General features: G+C 40.7%; 1 protein-coding gene across 13 annotated transcripts in view; it reads left to right on the top strand.

Moving 5' to 3' along the window:
* LOC149144719 (uncharacterized protein C16C9.01c-like) overlaps positions 1 to 25601 on the top strand; it is a 329727-nt gene that overhangs the window by 117941 nt on the left and 186185 nt on the right. For 7 of the 13 annotated variants that reach the window (XM_089446737.1, XM_089446740.1, XM_089446739.1 and 4 more), the window contains exons 3-4: positions 12486 to 12609; positions 12843 to 12872. In XM_089446737.1, coding sequence (XP_089302863.1) covers positions 12486 to 12609; positions 12843 to 12872 — 154 coding nt within the window. Of the gene's footprint in view, positions 1 to 11962; positions 12021 to 12485; positions 12610 to 12842; positions 12873 to 25601 lie in introns of all 13 variants that reach the window. The other 6 variants (XM_089446735.1, XM_089446734.1, XM_089446738.1 and 3 more) reach the window with 1 other exon arrangement.

Here is a 25601-nt window from a genome sequence, read left to right as displayed (position 1 = left end):
GTACTGCCTGGTGAATCTCTTGGATTTGTTCAATGAACTTGGTTGCCTTGTCCACATCACAAAATCCAAGGGAGACCTTCGTGTGAAACCAAAACAGTTGACCACTTCTTTTTGGCCATCTGTTTGCGGATGAAAAGCTGTGCTCTTCTTCAGCCTGGTGTCCAAAAATTCCCACAAACTTGACCAAAATTTCCCAACAAATCGGGTATCTCGATCAGATATTATGGAAGTGGGTAATCCAAAATGAACCCATACATGTTGAAAGAACAACTTCGCAGTTTGTTCAACTGTAATCTGTTTGTTACAAGGTATTAAAATACACATTTTGCTGAACCTATCCACAACAACATATAAATAGTCATGACTTTTCCTAGATTTAGGTAGTCCTCCAACAAAGTCCATGGAAACACTTTCCCAAGGGTGAGAAGGAACTGGTAGTGGAGTGTACAAGCCTAGTTTTCTATTGCTGAGCTTGCTTTTAGCACACGTGGTACATCCTTTACATATCTAGAAACCGTCTCATTCATTTTTGGCCAATAACAAAATCTTTGCAGCGGTGCAACTATTTTACTTACACCAAGGTGACTTGATATTAGAGAAGTGTGTGCTTCTCGAATTATCTTTACCCTTTCAGTTTGTGGAATGCATAGCTTCCCAAAATGATACAAGAGTTGGTCCTTAACATGATAATCCAATTCTTTTACTCGTTTGCCTTGACTTAAAGTTGCATATACATCTTTAAAATCTATATCTTGAGCATATTGTTCAATGTAGCTTTCATGCAATACTGAATTATGCCTTAGTAGATGCATTTATAATTGGTCCGGACAACACATTTGCAACTTTATTGTGTATGCCCTTTTTATATCTGATGACTAAATGAAACTGTTGTAGAAAACCCATCCATTTATAGTGTCTTGATTGCTGCAACTTAGTTTGGGAGTGTAGATATTGAAGTGGTTGATGATTAGTACGTATAACTGTCTCTTTGCCATTAAGTAATGTTTCCACTTTTTCACACTCTGTACTAATGCATACAATTCTTTATCATATGTGGGATAGCTAACAACTACAGAATTAAATGTCTCAGAATGATAACATATGGGTTTACCGTGCTGTATCAACACTGCTCCCATGGCATAGTCACTGGCATCTGTTTCAATCTCAAATGGTCTTTGAAGATCGAGCAGTGCTAGTACTGGTGCTTTACTAATCTTTTCTTTCAAGGTGTCAAAGGCTTTCTGCTGTTTGCCTCCCCACTGAAACACCTTGTTCAATCCTGTTAAAGCATGTAAGGGAGCTGCAATTAAGGAAAAGTTAGAAATAAACTTTCTCCAATATTGTGCTGCTCCTAAGATGCTTCTAACTTCTGTAGCAGATTTGGGTTTAGGCTAGTTTACAATCACTACAACCTTAAAGGGATCTATCTTCAATTCACCACTCCCTACTATATGTCCCAAATAATTCAAAGATGTTTTGCCAAATTCACATTTTGAGAGTTTAACATAAAGATTTTCTCCTTTCAAAACATCTAGAGTCTGCTTAACATGCTTTAAATGTTCTTCCCACGTTTTGCTGAATATAAGAATGTCATCCAGATATACAATAACAAAATCATCAAGAAAAGGTCTGAGTACATCATTCATTACTCTCATGAAAGTAGCAGGAGCATTAGTTAAGCCAAAAGGCATAACTAGCCACTCATACAATCCCTGCTTTGTTTTGAAAGCAGTTTTCCATGCATCTTGCTCTGCAACTCTGACCTGATGATAGCCACTATGCAAGTCTAACTTGGAAAAATAAATAGCTTCTTTCAACTGATCTAATAGATCATCTATGCGAGGAAGGGTATAATGATTTTTGATCGTTATCTTATTCAGTGCTCGGTAATCAATGCACATTCTCCATGAGCCATCTTTCTTTCTCACCAAAACGATTGGAGACCCACATGGTGATATTCTAGGTTTGATGAACCCCCTCTCGAGCAGCGCCTGTACCTGCTTCTTGATTTCTGCATTCTCTAAAGCAGACAACCTGTACATTCCAATGTTAGGCAATGGAGCATCTTGCTGCAAATTAATATCATGCACTATTTCCTTTTTGGGCGGTAGACCTTTAGGTTCTTGAAACAATATATCATATTCTTAAACAACTTTTTCTAAATCAGCTCGCTGTTTAGCATCACAACCCTCAAATACATTGGTTTTATCAGGTTTCTTTTCCTTTACAACCATCAGTAAAAATTGTTTGCATGAATTTATAATTCATTTCATCTGATCTGAGTTTATGAGAGTGTAATTATTCTTGAGCTCATGAACTCTTACAATATATTCGATTCCATCTTTAACGAGTAGATACTTGTTCTCAGCTCTATAGAAAATAGCTTTTCTATCATACAAGTAAGGACTTCCTAAAACAATTCCACATATATCCAAAGGAACTATATCTAACTCAACCTCATCTACAAATGTTGACCCAAAAGAAAACTTAAGTTTACATTGTCTAGTCACTTGTAGCTTTGCTTTATCACATAACCAACCTAATGGATATGGTTTTTTGTGAGGTGTGGTTAGTAATCCCAACTTCTTTACAATTGCTTCAGAAATTAAATTTACTTGTAAGCCACTATCAATCAAAGTATCAATCTTTTGATGATTGGAAATAACTCGAATATAAAAAAGCTCATGTCTTTTTCTCTCATTTTCTTCATTATCAGTGGATTGTGCAAAATTACTAGTAGATGCTTCAGAATTTTTACCTTTTATACCTGTGGCTGCGATTGTTGCTTCATATCTTGAGTCTGACCCCAAATCCTTTTGAATAGTTGCAGTAGTCTTCTTCTTCTTGCCCTCGAACTTCTTAGGTTTCAGCTTCGGATGCAGAATCCAGCAGTGTTCATCATCATGCCCATCCTTCTTACAGTGAGTGCATGAAGACTTGCTTTTCTGTACAGTGTTTGTCTTCCTCTCTTTCCATTTCTATTTTCTTTTCTCCTTATTTTTGCTTGTAGTGGGTTTGGATGATCCCCCAACTTCTGGGTTCCCATTCTTACCTCTAGCTTCTAGATGCGTACCCTGAACGGATACCTCATCTATACTAGTGGGATTAAACATGAGTATAGTGTGCCTCATGTAGCTGTGTAGAACACCTATATACTTCAACAGAGTCTCAGGTGAGTCTAAAGAAATTCCTAGAACCAAAGCTCTTTTCCTAAATTCTTGGGTGTAACCTTGTACACTTTGCCCTTTTAGTTGCCAAAGAGTTTTCTAGCTCATCATGGCTTACTGCATGTAGGCTAGTGGATAGAATTGTTTTTTAATTGCAGAAACAAATTCACTCCAGACAGAAAGAATCTTACCATGTTTTTTTCATATCAGCTTGTGTCCTGCCTTCCCACCATACCAAGGTAGTGCCTCCAAGGCGTAGGCTGGCCCGCTAAATCTTACTCTTATCTGAGTCAATGCTCTGCACTCTGCAATAAATATCAATCTGTCTGATCCAATTATCCAGCGTCTCTGCATTCAACTCTCCATCATATATTGGTAAATCAAATTTAACATCTAATTTATCAAAGATGTATTTTTTTATTTTTATTTTCAGGGTTATTAGGAGGTGTGAGAAATTTTTCTTCTTTCCCTTTGCTTTTAGAGTGGTCATGGAGGAGAGATTCTTCTACTCCTTTGTCTTGTTTGGAGTTTGATGAATCTTCATCTCTATTTTTCTTAAATTCCCTATACATTTCCTCCACCATGGATCTCATGGTCATAAAACTATCCATGAACTGGGGGTCTGATTCCAAGGGATTTTCTTCTGACATTTTCCTCTTAGAATAGACTCTTCAAATTTCCGGGTTAGTATCAGCCAACTCTCCTTCTCCTAATTCAAGCTTTGATTTAGTTAGCATTCAACAACAAGATCCAGCACAAGCTTGTCTAACTTTAGTAACCTAGAGCTTTGATACCAATTGATCTGGAATTTATCCAGGACAAAGAATTAAAGGTATTACAGATTTATGTGCATGGATGTGCCTATGTTACCTTATGCAATGGATCGATAAGATTGCAAAATACACAGACACTGAGGCAGTTAGAGTAAACATAACAGGAAAACATGTAAGACGACAAGTTTAATAAGGAGTTCACCCAATGCTCCTGGGCTACGTCTCTTGGTCCAGCTCTCAGTGGTGGCCTCTCTATTATGTTTTCAAGCAGGGTTTTTACAACAATGAGCTCAATTCGAGTCTCACTAAACAGATAAAAGTCAGTAGGAATGGAGTGCATAGACTCTCCTTACTGAAATTCGACCTTTGATGGTCATAGTAGTATGACAGGCCTATGCCGAGGAGTTTGCTTGAACCTCTCAAGCCTTTTATGGAGTACACAAACTCTCTGACTCTCTCTGGCTCTGTTTGGCTCAATGTGCCTTCAGGTCAGCTCGGCTTCTACTCTCTGTTTTCTGCTCTTAGCTATCTGCCTTCTTGTGTTGTCATCTTCTTCTTTTTTGCTTCTGTCAGGTCATGGCTTTAAAGCCAGTCTGTTCTTTTGACTGTTCATTTCCGCTTCCCAGCCTTCTGGTTTCCTTACCTCTGTCCGTTCGAATTCCTTTGCTTTGCGTCATCATTACTGGGTAATGCCTCGCAGGGAGGTGGCCACCTGTTTCCTAACGAATTGGGTGTCAGATTCCTTGAATCATATTTGAATGGCCGTTAATTTCGTTTGCTTCAAGATCGCCCGTGAAACATGAATCGTTTGCCAACTCATCATCCACGTCGGACTTCAAATCCCCTGTCATCTTGCTTTTTGACTTGTCAAATCCGGTCAGTCATCGGGATGCATCTCCGTCGTCGATCTGGGCCCCCAGATCCTACGGTCGTCCTTCATATCAGGCGGACAAGTTGCACGATGTTTACCTGTCCGATGCGGGCAGTTTTCTCTCTCATCCGCCAGACGCGTGTCGCTCGATGTGTGGCATCAGGCGAGACTCAGTCAAAACTGCTTACCGCCTCAAAACCTTTCGATATCCTATTGGTTTGTGGAATCCCGCGCTACGGAACCAAATGCGTTACTTTTTCCGAATTTTATAACGATTTCGGGTTCGGGCGCTTCGGGGCTTTCCTTCACTGAGGGGGACGCCTTGTGGTACGCGATTAGCGCGCTAATCGCGTATCAGAAACCACCCCTGTTTCTTGATTTGGCCTCCGGTTTTGCCAGTTTGTGCCAGCGCGCGTTACCATGGCCCAACGGTCTACGCACTCGACCGAGGGTCCTCGTTGCTCCGCTCTGGCCACAACTGCAACTGTTACAAGGATTCCTTCTGATAGCTTTGATTTTTAGGACTTGAATCTTTTAGCATAATTTGAAACAATCATGAAAACTTAGAGTGTTTTAGGATCCAATTCGGATCACCAGATGATAATCCGGAAAATAAACCAGTAGTAATGTTATTGAGAAGAGATGTGCAGCATGGAGAGGATGAAGTTAAGGGGAGGCTCTTACCTGGAGGAGGAGAGTCACCGGAGGTTGCCCGAGCTCGTGCTGGAGGCGGGGGAGGAGGCTGGTGAGGAGGCCTGCCACCCTTCTTTAGAGTGGTCGGAGGAGGGTCCGTAGCCTTGCCTGTTGAGGCCTTCTGTGTCTCGGCCATCCCTTCTGTAGGCTTTGAATTCTGACGCTGCTCCTCTTGAAATGGGGGATCCTGTGCCACAGGTTCCTAAATCGAGGTCTTTTTGAATCCCTTGCCATTAAGTGGACAGTCTTTAAACAAGGTACCCACCTTATGGCATTGTTTGCACTTAAAAGGGACACCCTCATAGTCCAGCATCTGCTTCCTTGTAGCATTCCGCCACTGTATGTTAATGTATTCCAGAAGGCCATCTAAGAGGTCCAGGTGCACCAGTATCCTGGCAAAAGCCATGCGCCCCGTACTCTGAAAAGAATTGTCATATGTAAGGTAATTGCCAATGGCATTCCCAATTCGCTTGAATACATCCTCCGTCCAAAAATGTAAAGGTAACCCTGGAAGGCGTACCCAAATGGGTCCAGCATCGACCCTCTCCTGCTCTGGGTCAAACATAGGCGTCCATCTTCTGAGCAGAACTAGTACTTGATCAATGTGCCACATTGTTGAAAGTACCTAGTTGGTGTGAGCAAGACAACTGAACCAGAGGGCAAACCAACCTTTAACGCAAGTTTGGACCTTTGGGGGATCTTTTAGGTGATTTCCCCATACCTCCGTTGTCCATTATTGAAGCTTTTCCACACTGTAATGTCTGCCGTGAACCCGCCCAACAAGCACTTTCTCTGCAGTCTCCATGGATTCCAGTAATTGGGTGTCCTCGGTGAGTTTTAGGAACACCTCACAGTTCGGGAGCTTCAAGCACCTCCTCTTCTTAGAAACCCCAAAGGATTTGGCAGCCGTAATCTCTGGTGCCTTGACCGGTTGTACATTCGACAATGTAGGGAATGCTCTAGTTCCCGCCGCGGCCGCTGATGAGATGGAAGCAAAAAAACGGGGGATAGGACCATTTCCAGTGAAGTTTCCCAGAGGGGGTGCCTCAGAGGTAGGGGGAGCAGCTAAAGCGAGTTCCTGTGTAGTAGAGACCAAAGGGTGATCGACCGAGGGTTTGCCGGAGGTGGATGAAGGAGGGTTTGTACCCGGTGCCGCTTCTAGGGTTTTAGCTTTTTTCGTTAGGGTTAGGCAAAGAATCCGCAAAAGCCAGTGTGTGGAGAGAGTGGATGAGAGATGAGATTCGGATGCGAAGGGGCATCCTCAGGCAGCGTCACAGAGGATATGCGGGTGCAGAAGAAAGGTGGGAGGGCATCGACTTCATCGGAGAGCTCGCTTTCAAAGGTGTAGTAGCCCGCCGCTGTGGTCCTGGGGGTTGTCCAAATGGGCACATCCTTCGAAGGATCCGCAGAATAATCAACCAATTCTTCCATAACTGTCTAGACCACCCACTGACCACTGGCTTCAAGTTGATGCTAGCAGAAACGGAGGTAAGTCGTCATGGTGAGGGTAGGTTGAAGAGAGAACTAACTTCATGGAGCTAACATAGTCAGCAAGGAGCCCGTTCCAGTTATGGGTAGTGGGGAAACGGGGGTGGGAACAACGTCAGGAAAAATTACGGGGGCAGTCGATGTCATACCACAGATGCAGAGGTCTGCATACGGTCTCTGCAGAGTAACCCTAACCTCGTCGCCATCGTTCTTTTCACATCTTGTACTTGTATATGTGACAACAAGATTACTCATTGCTTGCTCAGTGTCTTGTTTCTACATAATATTTAATTAAGTGAGAGTTGCAGTGTATATGTTTCGATATTTTCCGTAGGAAACTGCAAATAATTTGGTTGATTAATTTTACAAATAGAGGAAACATTATCAGTTGCTGCAGTAGGGGTTCCTGTTGAGGAATTTTCACAAGAATCGATCTTACTTGGGTAACTGAGTATCTGCCTGGTGTGTTTTCCAAATGCCCATCGAAGTCCTTCTTATAATCCTCCAGTTGAGTAATCAATGACCCAAATTAGATTCTAATCAATGGCTCAGATCATATTGACTTGATCCTCGTCTTCTTCTAGACGTTTCACCTTCATTTTAATTAATACCCTTTAATTATTTTAATTTCTTAAGTTTAGATTTAGGCACCCATTAAAAATAATTAATTATTTTAATAAAACTGTCTCTGGGTGGAATTTCCCAAAACGATTTCTGGGTATTGTGAAATACACGTGTCTTAGCCTCCTTGCGAATTTTGAGGCTTAGAGCACATCTGATGCTACCATAAATCAACATCTCGGTGGTAGCCTGGGTCTAGGGTTTGGTCTTGGAACTCTCATTTGAAGTTGATTCTATAAGAAGAGAAGCTCTTTCTAGGTTTTCCCCTTGGAGGGGTTTTACTATGGCTTGGAGTCTATATCTTGTGTTCATTGTGTATGGTTGTGATCTTCTTGTTTTGGCATTTATTTGATGATAAGAAATTAAGTATAATAAACAAGAGGAAGAATATAAATCACAAATAACTGTCGTGAATGTTAAAATCTAAGTTACCGGATCCGTCAGAGGCAGGAGGAATATTACCGGATCCACGGATCTGAACCAGATCCGGATACAATTCACCAAAAATACGTCTAAAATACGTATTTTATAAATATATAGTTTTTGGAAATGACAAACTTTCCCAGGATACGGATCCCACTGGTGGCTGTCGGAAACGGTGAAATGGTCGCCGAAAAGTCAGAAAAAGCGGAACTTTTTTAGGTTTTGATTGTCGTTGTAGGTTTAGATATTATTTTTTGCGTATATATTATAATGTGGTCGGCGTATATGTTATAACCTGCTCCCCTTTTGTCTGCATTCACCAGTCGGCCCCTCCTGCACACTTTCATTTGTTCCGGGCTCACCGCCGGCCGCTCCTGCACACCTTTATTTGTTTCGGGCTCACCGCCGGCCCCTCCTGCACACACTATTTTGTTCCGGGCTATGCGTCCCCAGCCAGCCAGGAACGCTGCCGTCAGTCAGCCGTTGTCCCCACGCTGCCGTCAGTCAGTTGTTGCCCCAGCCAGCAACGCTTAGCCACCGTGCTCAGCCACTGCCTCGTTGCTGCCCGTTGCTGCTCAGCGGACAGGTTAAAATTTTATTTTTTCAAATGTCATATAAAATACACAACAAATGGTCCGGTTTTTAATTTTTTTTTTTGTTTTATTTGGAAGGTCGATTGTATGTTTTTTTGTTTTTTTAAAGGCCCGCAAATGCCAAATGGTGGATTGTATAGTCGCAAATGCCAAATGGTCGATTTTAATTTTTTTGTTTTTGTTTTTAAAGGCAAATGCCAAATAGTCGATTTTTTTATTTTGTTTTTAAAGGCCTGCAAAATTCAAATGCCAAATGGTATTATTGTTTATATAACAGTGAATGACATTCTATAGACTATATATATAACAGTTAACTATTTAGTATTATTTAGTCAATTTAAATTTTATAGTTATGAAATATTCAGAATTCTATTATATAGTCAATTTATAACTATTAGTAATTTACTAATTACATCAAATGCCAAATAGTATTATAATTATTATATTATATAACAACAAATGGTAGATTTATAACAATAGTATATTAGCATTCTCTTTATTTAATACTAATATATATTTTATTGTTCCCTCTTATATAATATAAAGTTATAATATATATTATATATTTTAACAATGATTTTTTATAAAGTTATAAACTTATATAATTAATAATCATATTTCATATTATGATATTTGTCATCTCTAGCATGTATATCATATAGATATATGTTATATAATCAATAATTATAAAGTGTCCACTGTCTACTATTTAATTAATAGCTCTAAAGTGTTTTTTAAAATTTAAAAAATATATATATATTTTGTACGTGACGTATCCTTGCCGTATCTGGATCTTGCATTTTCAAAAAACTGGCAGATCCATATCCGTATCCGTATCCGTATCCGAATCCTAGTAACATAGGGAAAAATGATTAAAATGCTTCCATAATCTAATTTTTCCAACACTGAAAAGCTACAAGAGTCAAGGAACAAGGTTGAAAGGCCTCAGAACACTTGGCAGACTAGGCTGAAGCTTATCTAAGGAGGCTGTAGATAAATGAAGGGGCGCTGAAGGGCTTAAAAGGCATGTATAGCAGAGGAGTTGCCTCATGCCAGTGTAGAGGCTAGTAAGGCATAAATAATACTGTTGTTTTGAGAGAGGAAGATGGGTTGATGAGATAATAATGAAGAGGTTTGTTCACAAATGAAATTGTGAACAACATGTTTTCAAAGGCTAGTTGTACAATCATCTTGAAAGACTTTGTGACTGTGAGTAGCAGAGCTATTTGGGATGATTATGCAGAGTATTTGAAGGATTGAATACCCCATGAGAAACTGTGTATGACAGATTTGGAAGGAGCCAGCTCACTGTGTGAAAGTGGCAAAGGACAGCCAGGCAACATTAACAAATAAAGACAGAAAGGGCTAGTGAAAAAGGGCTACATCAACAAGTAAGTCGTGTATTTTTTCTTGTTCTTTTGGCCAGATTGCAGATCTGAAGCAGCAGATTGCAAGCCCTAGTTTTGTATACTATATATGCTAGCTGTACTAGTGATCTGAAGGGCCATGACCCTTTGTATGGGAGTCCCATAATTCTTTTATTAATGTACTAATAAAAAGTTGAGCTTTGGGCTCAATATCTTCGTGTACTTTATTGATTTCACTGTTGAAGATTTTCGTTGTGCAAAGTGATTTTAGTTGAGTACCGTCAGTGTGTTTATGATCAAGTCTTAGACATAGACCAGATTTGGGGTATATGAAAAAATCAACAATTGTGCCCTAATTTATTGAATGCTATCTAGATGATCTATTGCATGCATTACTCATTGTCCTAGTGGCACAATTTAACTAGCTCTTCCATCAAACTCCTTAATCTTTTGAGTAGATAATTGCTAGGGTTTTTGGTGCTAGAGCCTCAAGAATTTGGCCTCCTTAGCAATTTTTTGGCTGATCCATCACATCATAGACTCCATATTCCCAAGGAACAAAGCACTAGCCTATTTTGTTGGTGATCAATCATATATCCCATCCATAAAATTGTCTTCATTCTAATTATGCCCCTTTAAGGCCAAGCTCATAAGCTAGGGCTTAGTGTGAATTCCTAGGCAAGGTAATTTTTGGGTATTGAAGAGCCTAACATCAAGAGTGTATTTGCCACAAAATCTCTTATTTTGGTGGTATCGACTTCAATCTTTTCTAGGGAAAATATGAGGGGCTAATATTCGTTGGTGGGCTAATTTTCCTTGCTTTTTCCAAAAAAAAGATTCGCCAATTTCCATTTTTTTCCTAAAATAATTTGCCCAAATATTATAGTACACCATTATTTTACATTAAAAATTGCCAAATATTATATGGACTAATACAAAATCATTGGAAATCTAAATATTTGTACAAAAATATCACCAAATTTTTTACAATTTGCATATTAAGGACTAGTAAGATTTGCCAAGGTTTCTAAATTTTAAGATAAACTTCCATCCTTAAAATTTTCCCTGAATTTGCTTCAACTTAGTGGCTTGTTTGAGGGTTTCATGCACCTTTCTCTTATCAAAAATTACTGTTAGAAACCCTTTCTCTTTGCCTTGTCCTTCGGCCACCCCAACACTCAACCAATCAATCAAGGCCCAGGTCTTGTGCTCTTAACCTGAGTCCTATATTAAAAAAATGAATTGCCTCCAATTGGAACCCTAAACCTAAATTTTTCCTTTCTTGTAGAGGGCCTTATTTTGTCACCTTGTGCCCTAACCTTAGAATATCTATTAGGTGACATTCTCACATACCAAGACTTGTCCCATCGGTGAAAATCTGTAATGTGTAGGGGGTTTTGGCTGTGGTGACAGTGGGCCATCACCCCATTGTTGTCACTTGGTCTATTGTTAGCCTTTTAAGATGCCCCTCTCCAAATCTTGCTAGATTTTGTGGCAACAAGGTCCACTTAATGTACTCTTGTACCTGTTCTTGATAGTGGTTTCATGTACTCTTGTACTTGTTTAAAGACAATACTGTAATAAAAATTTGTGTCATATTACTACATGGTGGCACTATGAGTTGCTTGCACATTGTGTTGTTTCAATTATTGTCTAACTGACATCCATATATTAGTTATTATATTAATCTTTATCTTACATGGAAGGATGGATAGTTTTTCTCTAGTGTAGAGGACATTTACATTGTTGTTTGATATGTCGGGTTTTGCAACTACTAGACTTTAGTGTTTCAAAATAACAGACGTTAAGACATGGAAACAAACTACTGCATGATTTGACCAACCCCCAAAGATGGAAAACAACATTTTGCAAGGACCTCTTTTTGTTTCAATAGTATTTTCTTTTATTGACATAGTTTCATATTGGTAATCTTTATTTCCCCATGTGCTTTTTGATGGAAATGCAGATCCTCCGATGTTGAAACGCTGGATTATATTTTCTTTTATTGACATAATTTCATCTTGGTAATCTTTATTTCCCCATGTGCTTTCTGATGGGAATGCAGATCCTCCAATGCTGAAAAGCTTGTACAAAATCTATTTCTTTTTCTTCGTCAGTTTGGAACTTTTTTTTACTGAGATGGCGAGTATTTGGATATTGCTTTCTAGATTGCTTTGTGTCCCAACTTTTATAGTTGTATTGTTGATCTAGCTTGCATAAAAGTGATTTAGAAGACATATATAGCTTTGTTTGAAGGTAGTTTTAGTCATCACTTTTAGTACCAATTTTATCAACAGAATGAATTGATGCATGTTATTAAAGATACTATTCATTTTAATCAATAAATCACCCATACTTTTGACTGAAAATGCATAGTTATTAGTTATTAGTTAAGAAGAATTTGGATTTATTTGCAATAGATTTATATAATATTTAAAGGCGTTTTCATTGAGAATAATTAAATGTATTTGTATTTCTATGATTTGCAGTATAGGAATAGCTAGTGGCATAGGCCCAGATTTTCCATGTCCTTGTAAGAAATGGCTCGAAGATATGGGAATTGATTCTAGTGGACTCCTGATGTGCTCCTCCCCGACATTTAGAGCTTGGCAGGTGAGAGAGACGTTTAAGATGAAACTATGTATTGAATAAGTTTTGTTGATTTGAAATTGTAAACAAATTTATAGAAAATAAAATTGAACTAGGCTGTTTTACTCACTTTGATAGTTTGTTGCTAGAAGCAACACTACATGATCCTTTAACCTTCTTTAATAGGTTGTTTCAAGAATATGCTTTCTTCATACTCTAGTACTCACAGCTATGGCCATGCAATTGTCTTTGGGCAGATCATGGAAGTAGACGGGCGAAGAACTCAGGTGCATAAATAAACCGTTAAACTTTACATTTGAATTACTTCCTTGCTATCATGTTTTAAATTGAGATGGGAATAATTTTGATTTAAACGCTGATTTTATCTCACTATGTTTCTTCCTTATATTATACTTTGGTGTTTTTCATTATTTTTCTTGACAATGATCAGATTATTTAACAATTAAGATATTAGGGTCAAAGCCATTCAACTGCCATAGTAGCTTCAAATATTATATAGTGTACAACCTGTTGACATTCAATTTATAGTTCAGTAGCAATTTTCATTCACCATTGATAATGTGGTTTTGGCTTGTATTGATCATCTAATGTATACTTCTATGCTAGTTTTGGATCTTCAAAGTTCATGTCATATTGGTGGATTGCCATTAATATGGAAATGACTTGTAAGATTACCTTTTGAATAAACATGTTGATGTAATGAGTAGACTTGGTTAGTCTAAAGATCAGCACAAAAGATTCCCCTATACCTTGAGTTCCTTATAGATGTGTTGATTTCTGGTAGCATAGATGTGCTCTAAGCCTCAAAATTTGTAGGGAGGCTAGGACACATGTATTCCACAACACCCAGAAATCATTTTGGGAAATTCCACCCGGAGAAGGTTTTATTAAAATAATTAAGTATTTTTAATGGGTGCTTAAGTCTAAACTTAGGAATTAAATAATTAAAGGGTATTAATCAAACTGAGGGTGAAAATTCTAGAAGATGGAGATCGAGTCCAAATGATCTGAGCCATTGATTAAGATCTAATCTGGGTAGTTGATTACTCAACTGGAGGGTTATAAGGACTTCAATGGGCATTTGGAAAAGATATTGATGAGAAATCAAGAGATCGAATTTCTCAGAGAGGGTAGTGCAACAATTGCTAAAGAATCGATTGAGGAGATTTCTTGCAGTGAGGGGCAGGGATAGTTTTGGTTGGAGAATTTCTTGATCCAGGAATACATCACAGAGGAGGCAAAGGGAGATATAGAAGAGGCAGCGCAGAGGCTACACTGGGCAGCATAGGCTGACGCAGAAGCAGTGTAGAGCCTGAAAGGAGATCTGTATTTTGCTGGAGAGGTAGAGTTCTGAAGCCGGAAGCTAGGGTGTGAGACCAGGAGGGCAGAAATCAAAGCCTCAGAGGAAAATTGATCAGCAGAAGGAGTGGCACAGTCCCTAGAAGATGTGATGCAGGGCGTACGCAGCGAATGTGCAGAGGCAGCAAGGGACTAGCCATTTTGTGGCTGGATCAGTCAGGATCACCAGTGATAGTGTGAGGTATATCTCACTCATCTCTCTGTCAATCATATTCTCTGTATTGGATAGCCAGCAAGGCATCCAAAGATTATATTCATAAAACTACTGCTTAATAATACAAACCCTCAGCTGCTGCACCGGTTTTCCGGCATTGGGTTTTTCTAGGGACATTTGTCCAAAAATAACGGTATAATGTGTTGTGTATTTATTTCTTACTCAGTTTCTTGTTTCCACATATCATTTTAATTAGTGAAGGTTGCAGTGTATTAGTTTCAGTATTTGTTGTAGGAAGCAATAAATAATTTGTTCAGTAATTAACAAATAGAAGGAAATTAATCAGTTGTTGTAGTAGTGATTCAGGGTTTCTTGAATTTTCACATGGTATCAGAGTTGCAGGTGAAGCAAGAGAGCAGAGCCGGAAGAGCCCAACGTTGAAGAAAAGGCGGGTTGAAATGCTGTAGGCAGCAAATTGAATCCCTAGAGGGATTGCACAATACAAGCCAGGAGGGAAAACTTTTCGAGGAAGTCTCTCTCTGCCTGAGTCGACAGAGAGGTAAGACTTCTAGATCGAAGTTTTCCAGTGTTAGAGGGAGCAGCGCAAAAGCTTCAGTGAAGAGGAGCTTTCTGATGAGACACAGTTTTTTGCAGTAGTTGCTGGGGCAAAAAAACGTCATAAGGAAGAAGAGAGACATTGTTGAGGGAATTCTTCCTTAGAGGACTTCCAGCCAAGAAGTCTGAATTCTCATTTACTGGGCAGAAGCAGGGAGCAACAAATCTATTAACTCCAGCAGGGAGTGCGTAGGCCAGCCCAATAGCAACACATAGGAGAGATAAGGTAGTTCAACATTTCATTGGCAGAGATGGCAGCTAATGGGTTACGAGATCATGATCGATTGGAGGGTGCATCCAACTATGTGATCTAGAAGCAAGGATCTCATGCCTTCTAGATGAGCACGATCTCAAAACCTATTTCAACAGTGTGGTAGCTGTACCCGCGGATCCAAATCCGCTCAAGAAGTAGAAGGCTGAAATGGCAGCGGAAGATGTACTTGGAATAGTCGCTGAGATCTGCTCAAATGCCGAAGGGGGAGCGTGTGGATCCATTCCTCACGAAGCTTAAGAAGACCCGTGATGAATTGTCTGCTGCGGGGCATACACCTCAAGATTCAGAGTTGGTTAGACTGGCCCTCAATTCTGTCTCAGATGAGTGGCAATTCTTTGTCTAAAGTATCTTGGGCAGAGCAGCCTTGCCGAATTGGGATGAGATGTGGGTAGCTCTAAAACAAGAGGAGCTGAGGAGAGACTTAGTCAAGGTTAAACTTGATGGAAGCAGCAGCAATGGGTCGAAGCCCAAGGAGGAGGAGGATAATGTAGCCCTTGCATCGAAGGGACAACAGGAGCAATGAAGATGTAAGAAGGACGTCTTGAAGATCAAGTGTTTCAGGTGTGGTGAGATGGGTCACTACGCTACTTAGTGTCCTCTCAAGAAGAAGGACAAGGATGAGAAGCACGATCCAAAGGCTGCGCCCACGAAGATCAAAGAGGAGGAGTTCGCCATGACAGCTGAGATACCTCCAGGAGGGAGGTGGGCTGATTTAGAACTGTAGTTCGAAAGAGCTACAGATGGGCAGGATCCTTGAGGAGTCCACCTCTAGGATCAATACCTTGCTATGGGAGCCCAAATCAGAAGTAGCAGGATGGACTAGTGTCAGATGGTGTCGAGGAGTGTTGGAGAGACAGTTGCAATGTCTAGGAGCGCTAGAAACTGAACAATGCAGAGCAGAGTTGGCAGCAGTGCAGATGACACAAAGCAGAGGTAAACAACAATGTAGTAGATTCAGAGGGTCAGCGCAGAGACTAGCAACAATCAGGCTCCAACATTCACATGGTATCATACTGAACACAGTTAGTTCAGTAATTTTGGATGTTTTTCTGTTGCTGATGGAGTAGCAACAACAGTTTGCAGTGCAGTGGCAGTTGGCAGTGGTAGTGCTAGCAGCAGCACAAATGCAACACTTGAGAGGGAGATGTAGTACAGATGCAGTGTTGAGAGTGGAAGTGTCAACAACAATATAGTTGCAACAGCAACACAGTAGTTGGTGGACAGCATGTCAGACATCAGTTGCGCAGAGGACGATGCTTCAGAGTCAGAGCAGTATGCAACAACGTATATTGGTAGAGCACATTCCTTGCTAAGAGGGAGTGTTGATTTGGGGTAGCATCGGATGTGCTCTAGGCCTCAAAATTTGCAAGGAGACTTGGGTACATGTATTCCAAAGAACCAAGAAACTGTTTTGGAAAATTCCACCTGGAGACAATTTTATTAAAATAATTAATATTTTTTAATGGGTCCCTAAGTCTAAACTTAGGAAATTTAAAATATTAATGGCTATTAATCTATTTGTGGGTGTAACTTCTAGAAGAAGAGAAGGATCAAGCTAAAATGATCTTAGCCATTGATTAGCTTTTAATCTGGGCCGTTGAATGTCAATGAGAAGATTATTTAAGGAAGCATGAGGGTCATTGGAAGACACACCAAGAGATCAAGAGATCGAATTTTTGAAGTGAGAAGTTCTCAGGAGGAAATTCTGATCGAGGAGATTTCTTGTAGTGAGGGGCAGGGATAACATCCACAGAGAGAGATTTTCTCAGCTAGAGAATCATCAGTAGAGAGAGAAAGAGAGTGATCCAGCACTCTCACACAGAGGCTGATGCAGGGCCAGGAAGGGCCACAGAGGTAGCGTAGAGGGTGAGAGAGAGTATGAAATTTTACTGGGCAGAGTCAGTTTTAGAAGCTGAGCGCGGGGGTGTGAGACCGGGAGGGTGAGAGTAGAGACTCCGAACAACAAATTGATCAGTAGGCTGTGTGACACAGTGCCTAGAGGAGTTGATGCAGGGACTGCATGAGGACTGCGCAGAGGCAGCATAGGGCCTGCTAGAGTCTCCTCATCCAGTGACCCAATCAGCCGGGATTTTTCTCAGTGATTGTGTGAGGTAATCTCACAAATATTTCTGCCATTATTTCTCTCTATAATTGAATAACCTGTGAGGTATTCAAAGATGTATTCATAATTTATAACTGCTTGATAATAATAAGCCCTCAGAGCCGCTGCACCGGTTTTCTCGCATTGGGTTTTCCGGGGACATTTGTCCAAAAATAACGGTGTCATTTGTGTTGCATTTTGTTTCTTGCTCAACCTCTTGTTTCCACATATAAATTAATTTAGTGAAGGCTGCAGTGTATATGTTTCGATATTTGCCGTAGGAAACTGCAAATAATTTGGTTGATTAATTTAACAAATAGAAGAAACATTATCAGTTGCTGCAGTAGGGATTCTGGTTGAGGAATTTTCACAGAGAGTATATTGATAAAGACTTTACATATTTTTGTGTGAAGTAAGGCATCAGAAGAGAGTGGACAACTCTGTATAATCCACAGTGGAATGGGGTAGCGGAGTGGAAAAACATAACCATACTTTGGGCTGCAAAATCAATGTTAAATGACTAGGATTTGCCCAGGTTCCTATTGGCAGAGACATGTAACACGACAGTGTATATTTAGAATAGAACTCATAGAACATTGGGTAAGAGATTGCTAAGGGAGTCTTCACAGGGAAGAAGCCAAAAGTTAGTCACTTCAAGATCTTTGGCAGCGCTGCTTATTACCATGTGCCTGATGAGAAGCGCACCAAATTGGATCAGACTGCAAAAAAGGGGTTTCTTGTCAGGTATAGCGAGACCTCCAAGGCATATAGTATCTACATTCCTATCTACATTCCTAGCAATAGGAAGATTATAGGTAGACGAGATGTAAAGTTCATGGAAGATAAATCTTTCAAGAGATCTCATGAGATGCCTGCAGGTGATTAGAATCAACCAGCTGAAGCTCGATTGGTCTAGCGGCAGGGGTAGCCAGTGGGACCACCAGTGGGACAATCATAGGGATCCAGTATAGTAACTAGTATAGACATTGAGAGATGCATAGGAGTTTATTGGAACTCCTAGGACGAACAAGAGAGAGCGCAGACAACTTGATAGATATCAAGCATTGGCATCTCAGGTTGCAAAACCTTCCAGCTTTCAGGAAGTCGCACAACATCAGGGGTGGATAAATGCCATGGTAGAAGAATACAACCCTATCATGATGAAAAGTGTTTGGGAGGTGGTGCCGAGGCTTGAGGACAGGTCAATTGTAGGTCCTCGATAGATCTACAAAATCAAGTATGTTGCAGATGGCAACATGGAGAAATACAAGGCTAGGTTCGTGGCAAAGGGGTATGCACAAAGGAAGGGATAGATAATAAGGAGACCTTTCGCCCCAGTTTCCAGATATACTTCTATTCAGTCGGTTATATCCCTAACAACTCAAATGGGATGGCAGATTCACCAGATGGATGTCAAGACAACATTCTTGAGTGGGGTGATAGAGGAAGAAGTGTATATAGAACAACCAGAGGGCTTCAAGACTCATGAGAGGCACACTCATGTGTGTAGACTAACGAAATCTCTATACGAGCTCAAATAGGCTCCCAGGGCATGGTATGGTTTGATTGACATCTACTTGTAGCAAATGGGATTCGTCAAGAGTGACGTAGATCCCAACCTTTATTATTTGGTGGTAGAGGGTGAGCCACTCATCCTAGTATTGTATGTGGATGATCTCTTCTTGACATGATCATCAGGGCTCATAGAGGATTGCAAGAGGAACTTGACAGCTGAGTTTGATATGTAAGATTTGGGGCTGATGCACTATTTCCTAGGTTTGGAAGTGTGGCAGAAGGACGAGGAGATCTTCCTTAGGCAAGGAAGATATGCTACAGATATTCTGAAGAGGTTCAGAATGCAGGATTGTAGACCCATGTCTATGCCCATGATCACCAATTGGAAGAAGATAGATGCATCAGATGACAAGGATGTCGACCCCACATTGTATAGACAACTTATCAGTTCTCTCATGTATTTGGAATTTTGGTCAATACTAGGCCAGATATTTGCTTCGCAGTCAATACCCTCAGTCAGTTTATGGTAGAGCCGACTAGGGTACATTGGGCAGCAACAAGGCATATTTTGAGGTATGTACAAGGTACAGTCGAGTATAGGTTGAGATATACACGAATGGATGACGTCAGACTATGTGGATTCACAGATGTAGATTAGGCAGGTAGTTCAGTGAACAAGAAAAGTACCTCTGGGTATTGCTTTAGTGTTGGATTAGGGATGGTTACTATGTGTGGCCGGAAGCAGAAGTTAGTAGCACTGAGCTCTGCAGAGGCAGAGTATATGGAAGCAAGCACATCCACGTGCAAAGCTATATGGCTTCGGAAGCTACTGGTAAGCCTTGTTCAGGCAGAGGATGGAGGTGACCATTGTCTATTGTGATAACCAGAGTTGCATTAAGCTCTCTGAGAATCCAGCGTTTCATGACAGCTTGAAACACAGATATTCAGTGTCATTTCATCAGATATTGTGTACAACGTGGGGCGGTCCAACTACAGTATGTTCCCACAAAAGAGCAAGTTGCAGATATACTCACAAAGGCTCTAGGGAGAGCTAAGTTTGTTTATTTTAGAGAATAGATGGGTATGGTGGAGAACCCATTTCAGTAGTAGGGACAAATTATTTCAGAGCTTCTCAGTTGCAATAGTTGCAGTTGCGGCAACAATAGATGAGAGGGAATTGCATTACAGATGCAGGGTTGGCAATAGTATGGCAGTGTCAGCAGTAACACAGATGAAACATCAGAGTTGCACAGTAGTTAGTGGGCAGCAGCAGCCAAACATCAACAACATGATAGGAGGTGATACAGAGACAGGGTGTTGAGGCAAGATGTGCAACACTAGAGAGAACACAGTCCTTGCTAACAGGGAGTTAGTTTCTGTAGCATTGGATGTGTTCTAGCCACGAAATTTGGTGGAGAGGCTAGAATACATGAGGTCTCCAAAACCCAGAAATCATTTCTGGAAATTCCACCTAGAAGTATTTCAATTAGATTATTAACCATTTTTTTAATATTTCCTAAGTCTAAACTTAGGGAATATGGTTAATTAATTAGTATTAATTGAGATAAGATGAGAATCATTTAAAAATTCACTCAGATCAACTCCATGATGATCCTAGCCATTGATTAAGATTTAATCTTGGTCGTTGGTGCTCCAATGGTGGATGATAAGAGGAAGTTGATGGGCACTTGGAGAAAACACACCAATGCAGATACTCAATTGCCCAGGCAGTTGAATTTTCTCAGTAGCAAAGATTCAGCAAAAAATAGAGCCAAAGTGTGATTAGCAGGTGGTAGAGGAGGTCAACAACATTCCAGGAGGAAGTATTCCAGTCTCAGGAAGAGGTAGCAAGAGGAAGGTCGAAATACTCAGAGGTTCTGTGCAAGCATTGCGCAGAGGTTGACACAGAAGGTTCAACCTGTGGCTAGGGAGGCAATTTCTGGGGTGGATATTAGTTGTGGGGTGAGAGAAAGTTCTTGCAATAATTTTGCCAGTATTTTCCTTAGATTAGATTGCCAATAGAGCATCTAAATTATTGTATGTTGATTTGGGGTAGCATCGGATGTGCTCTAGTCATGAAAATTGGTGGAGAGGCTAAAGCACATGAGATCTCCAAGACCCAGAAAGAGTTTGGAAAAATTCTAATTGGTTTGGGAGATATTAAAATAATTAATATTTTTGATAGAGTTCCTAAGTCGAAACTTAGGAAAATAAAATATTAATGGGTATTAACATAAAACGGGTTAGAATGTTCCAAAAGTCATGGATCAAACCAAATCTAATCTTAGCTGTTGATTAGAGATGTAATCTTGGCCGTTGAAGGACCAACGAGAAAAGTATAAGAGGAGGCTTGAGGGTTAGTTGGAGAAAATACCAGAGTGATCAGTCATTCATTTTGCTAGAGTGGGGTCACTAAGCAAAGTTGAATCAGTGATCAACAATGAGGGGTAGTGAGTACGAGGCAGAGAGGCAGAGACAGTACTAGGAGACCAACACAGAAGCCAAGAGAGCGAGAGCAGTAGCCAATCCAGGCTATGCAAAGCCCAACAGAGACAACGCAGAGGCTGAGGGAATGCGTCATCCACGCAGAGGGTACCAGACGTTGCGCAATGCCTCAGAGGGCTGATGCAGAGGGTCCTGGGGCTGACACAGGTTAGCAGAAGGCTGACACAGTGGCCAAAAGGGCCAGCGTTGAGCTTCAGTTGTGCCGGAGAGGGTTTTGTGGGACGAGTTTTCTGAATACCTGTTTCTAGATATAGAGGTATTGCTGCCATGTATTTTTCTTTGTCAAGTGAGCCGGTTGGGCACCTAGGTGCAGTCAGATAGACTGCATAATAATATAACCCTCGGAATAGTTGTTAAAATTGGAAACTAGGGCCAAACTCGATGTGAGTCATCTTATTAATGGCAGCTGATATTTTTCTTGGATCCTTCTCATTGAGAGGTGTAGGATTGATCTAAAGATCATCTGATTTCGATAAGTATTCATGGAGATATGAATTTATTTGTGTTATGAGACAATTCGTCAAGGTCGGCCAACAACCAAATAAACCCCTCATGTGCTCCACGTTTTTGTATAAATAAAGGTGCCTTGAATCATTTGAGAACACAACTCTCATGATCTCCCTCTCTCCACTTGTTTTGGGTTTGTCTTCTCTCAAGGAAGATGCAGTGGAGAGGGTCATCTAAAAGAGCCCTAGACGCAGTCATCTAGGAGAGCCCTAGCCACAGTCTTGGAGGAGATCTGGCCGCAGATCTAAGAAGCCCTAGCTGCAGTCAATAGGAGATCTAATGCACAACCAAGGGAGCCCTAATCTGTAGAGGGAAGGCTCTAATCCACAACAAAGGGAGCCCTAATCCGCAGCAAAGGGAAGTCTCTAATCCATAGCACAGGGAGCCCTAATCCGCAACAAAGGGAAGGCTCTAATCAGTAGCAAAGGGAGCTCTAACCGCAACAAAGGGAAGGCCCTTATCTGTAGCTAATGGGAGCCCTAAACCACTGTCCAGAGGAAGCCCTAGGGCCTAAACTGCTGTCAAGAGGAGCCCTGAGTCAAGGCCTTAGCTGTAGCATAAGAAGGACTTCATCCGCAGTAGAAGGGACCTTATCATAGCATGAAGCAACGTGGGCATGGACAACAGCAAGACAGGGAAGCTGCAGCCAGAAGGAGGAGAGATTTAAGGCTGTATATGTATGCGTTTGAGTGTAGGTAAGCGTTGTCAGCTTGCTCGAGTTCATGAGGAAAGAAACGCTGCTGTTTGGGTATCATTTGGGAAAGCGGAGTGCTACAACTAGCTGTTGTGCTAGGCTACAATCCAGAGCACACAGCTGAGGTTGTGTCAAGGACTGTCAAGGGTGGATAGCACCTTCAAAGGGCCGCATGGCATGAGGGAAAGCTCCTCAAGATAAACTGTAGTCCTAAAAGGACTTATCTCCTGACTGTGTGGTAGCCCTAACCCGAACATAATCATAACAACAATGGGCAACAATACATATGATCAATATTGCTAGACATAGGTGTTGCAATGGGACAACATGGCAATGATGAGGCATTATAGCATGCATGGTAAAACATGATGCAACATGGGACAACTACATGCATGGCGAATCATGGACGGTAGAAGCATGGTAAAGCGTGGACAATTGCAAGTAGAGGGCTGTATGGGACTGCAATATAGTACTTGATGCAGCTAGGACACAAAGCAGCAATGGTGCAGCAAGCACATAGGCATAGCATGGTGTAGCCGTGGCACTAGGTAAACACTAGGACAACAACAACATGAGGACCAGTATTGTGATGATGGGTGCAGCATGGTGCAGCACGGTGAGGTGCAACATATGGACGAGATGCAACACATGATAGGTGAATGAGTCACCTTGGAGAATCAGTTGAAGCAAACATGTCTTCAACTGATCTCATGTAGAGGTAATATATTGGTTGAAGTATTGACTTTTGTTGTAAATGTACTATCTCTCTCTACTGAACTATTGAAGAACATATAAGAAGAATTGATCAAGGGTTTCCCCACATTGGGGTTTGTCCCTAGCTAGCGCCACATCTTGTGTCCTCTTGTCTTGGCTTGTCTTCTGCGATTTATGTTTATGTTCTATCTGCAGTTTACTTTAATGTTGATGTGATTGCTAAAGATATTGAGCTAACTGTGAAAATTGAAATAAATTGCTCTAAGCATAGAACATACCTAAACTTAACATGGTATCACAGCTGAGGTGAAGACAATGCCCAAGCAAGAGTGAAAGAGCAATCATTGAAGACAATTAGGAAAGGACAAAAGGATCAATGGGTTCCTCATCCCTCTTCAAATTCATCGAGGGTGAAATCGAACAGATAATATTATCAGAATGGCGCCGCAAAATATGGCCTACCTAAAGATCACTTCATTGTGAAGACTGGATCTTAAGGTGGGAGGAAAGGCATCTTAGTTTGGCCATTATGTGAAGGAGTGTCTGAATGGCAGGGACACATCACTTGATGATGATAACAATCATTCCACGGACATCTTTAATGATCAGAGGAATGGCATGCAAGCCATCAAGGTAACGACTAACTCTTCAAGAAAGCAAGGAAGCCCAGGTATGAAGAATCAAATGTTGTTTATGATAAGATAAAGAAGTGCTATCTTGTATTGGCCCTCTCCTTCAGATTCTTTGGGAATCTAGCTTATTGATTATAGTGCTTCAAGGAACTCCATCGGATAGAAGGGTACTCTCTCTAATTTGGTAGAGATGGAAACAATTGTGGGATTATACTTGGAGCCGATGCCACCTATCCCGGAAAGGGTGTAGGGAATGTTACCTCTCAATTGAATGAGGGTAACTCGATTCACTTACAGAATCTCTTTTATGTACCTGATCGCAAGAAGAACCTGGTGTCCATTTTGGCAATGGAAGTCAAAGGTTTCAGGGTGGCATTCATCGATGGAAAGGTACGTGTTTAAAAAATAAAACTTTCTAAAGATGATTTTGAGTTTAGGGTTGGCAATTTGTATCAAGTTGCAAGACGATTCATTGGGGCCCATATCAATTGACATATCGGATCTATAGCACGCAAGGTCTGTTTATGGGGCCCTACCTGATATGAGTCATATGGTGACTCAGATGCCTGAATTCAAGAAGAGCATGAAGGTACATGTCTGAGATGTATCGAAGGAAAATCTTACAAGGGGACCATTCCCCTCATGTAGCAGGTCCACAGGTTTGGAACAACCCGAGGAGTTTGAGATTCATGATCGGGAATCTCATGTATACAGGTGGAAGAAAGCCCTCTATGGCTTGAAGTATAACACCCCGGGCATAGTATGAGAAAATTGATAGTTGTCTGATGAAGCTGAGATTCACTAGGAGTGAAACCAATCCAAACCATTGCTCGAAGGTTGTGGATGATAGACCTCTCATACCGGCACCTTCTGAGGACGACCTATTTCTGACAGGTGCAGACCCTCTCATTTGTAGAAGTAAGAGGGAGTTGGATTCCAGATGTGGAATGGTAAACTGCAAGTCTGTGACTACCTCGAGGATCTTAACTTTCAGAAGTTATGTGGTGGTGACGCCGGATCAGATTTGGGAAATGCCTCTGAGTTTCATAAACTTATCTGCATTGATGTTCTTGGTGAACTTCTGTCCGTATATATGATTTTCAGTTTGCAGATTCCAGGTTCTTGCACACTATCACTTCATATCTAGCATGCATCCCGATATGGAGCCAAATGTTGACCACTGGAGTGGCACCTGATGATTATATGAAGACTCCATGCCCAAGGATGATCTAGAGGACATTTGTACCATCAGATATCGTCAGTCAATAGAGTTTTTTAACTCTACTTCTATCTTCTCATCATCTTTCTTGTACCCAGATTCCACACCCTACGGGGAATTGTAATAAGTGATACTAGTAATGATGAGTTTTGAGTCTGTAACAGGCCTAGGATGTTGGGACTCGATCAAAAAATGAGTACACCTTGGAGTTTTTTTGTTTTTATCTAGTTAATTATCCCTTTTTTTTCAGAGGCGGATAATTTTATAGGTTTTTTCATTCACGTTTTACCCCAAAGCTGGGGTGACGGTTTGAAGGTTGAGCCCCTAACACAGCTTAGTGTCTAGAGTCGATGTATATTACCATACTAGATTACACAAAAAATTTCGTGGAATTTGGTTAGGTTTAGGTAGTCATTTTTTAATTTTTTAGATTTCCCGCAAGTCAAAAATTGCAAATAAAATTGTATTTAAATTGTAATAAGTGTAGTCTAGAGAAGTTGTATGGGGTATGAGTAATCAAAATTACACCTCTCACCCTCAAATTTCTACTGTGACACACTTTGAGGGGTTAATAATGTGTTTTGGACCCTCAAAACCCACTTTTCCTAAGTTTAGTGGGAAATCTGGCAATTAATTAAGCCAGAAATTAAATAAATGGAGAAAAATAAATATCCACACATGCTAAATGTTGTGGAAATGAGGTGGA

This window comes from Pinus tabuliformis, chromosome X (assembly GCF_031772625.1).
Source record: "Pinus tabuliformis cultivar Carrire ecotype Pingquan chromosome X, CPIR1, whole genome shotgun sequence".
Taxonomy (NCBI): domain Eukaryota; kingdom Viridiplantae; phylum Streptophyta; class Pinopsida; order Pinales; family Pinaceae; genus Pinus; species Pinus tabuliformis.
Note: the sequence above shows the minus strand (reverse complement) of the source record. Positions and strands in the feature narration are given on the sequence as shown.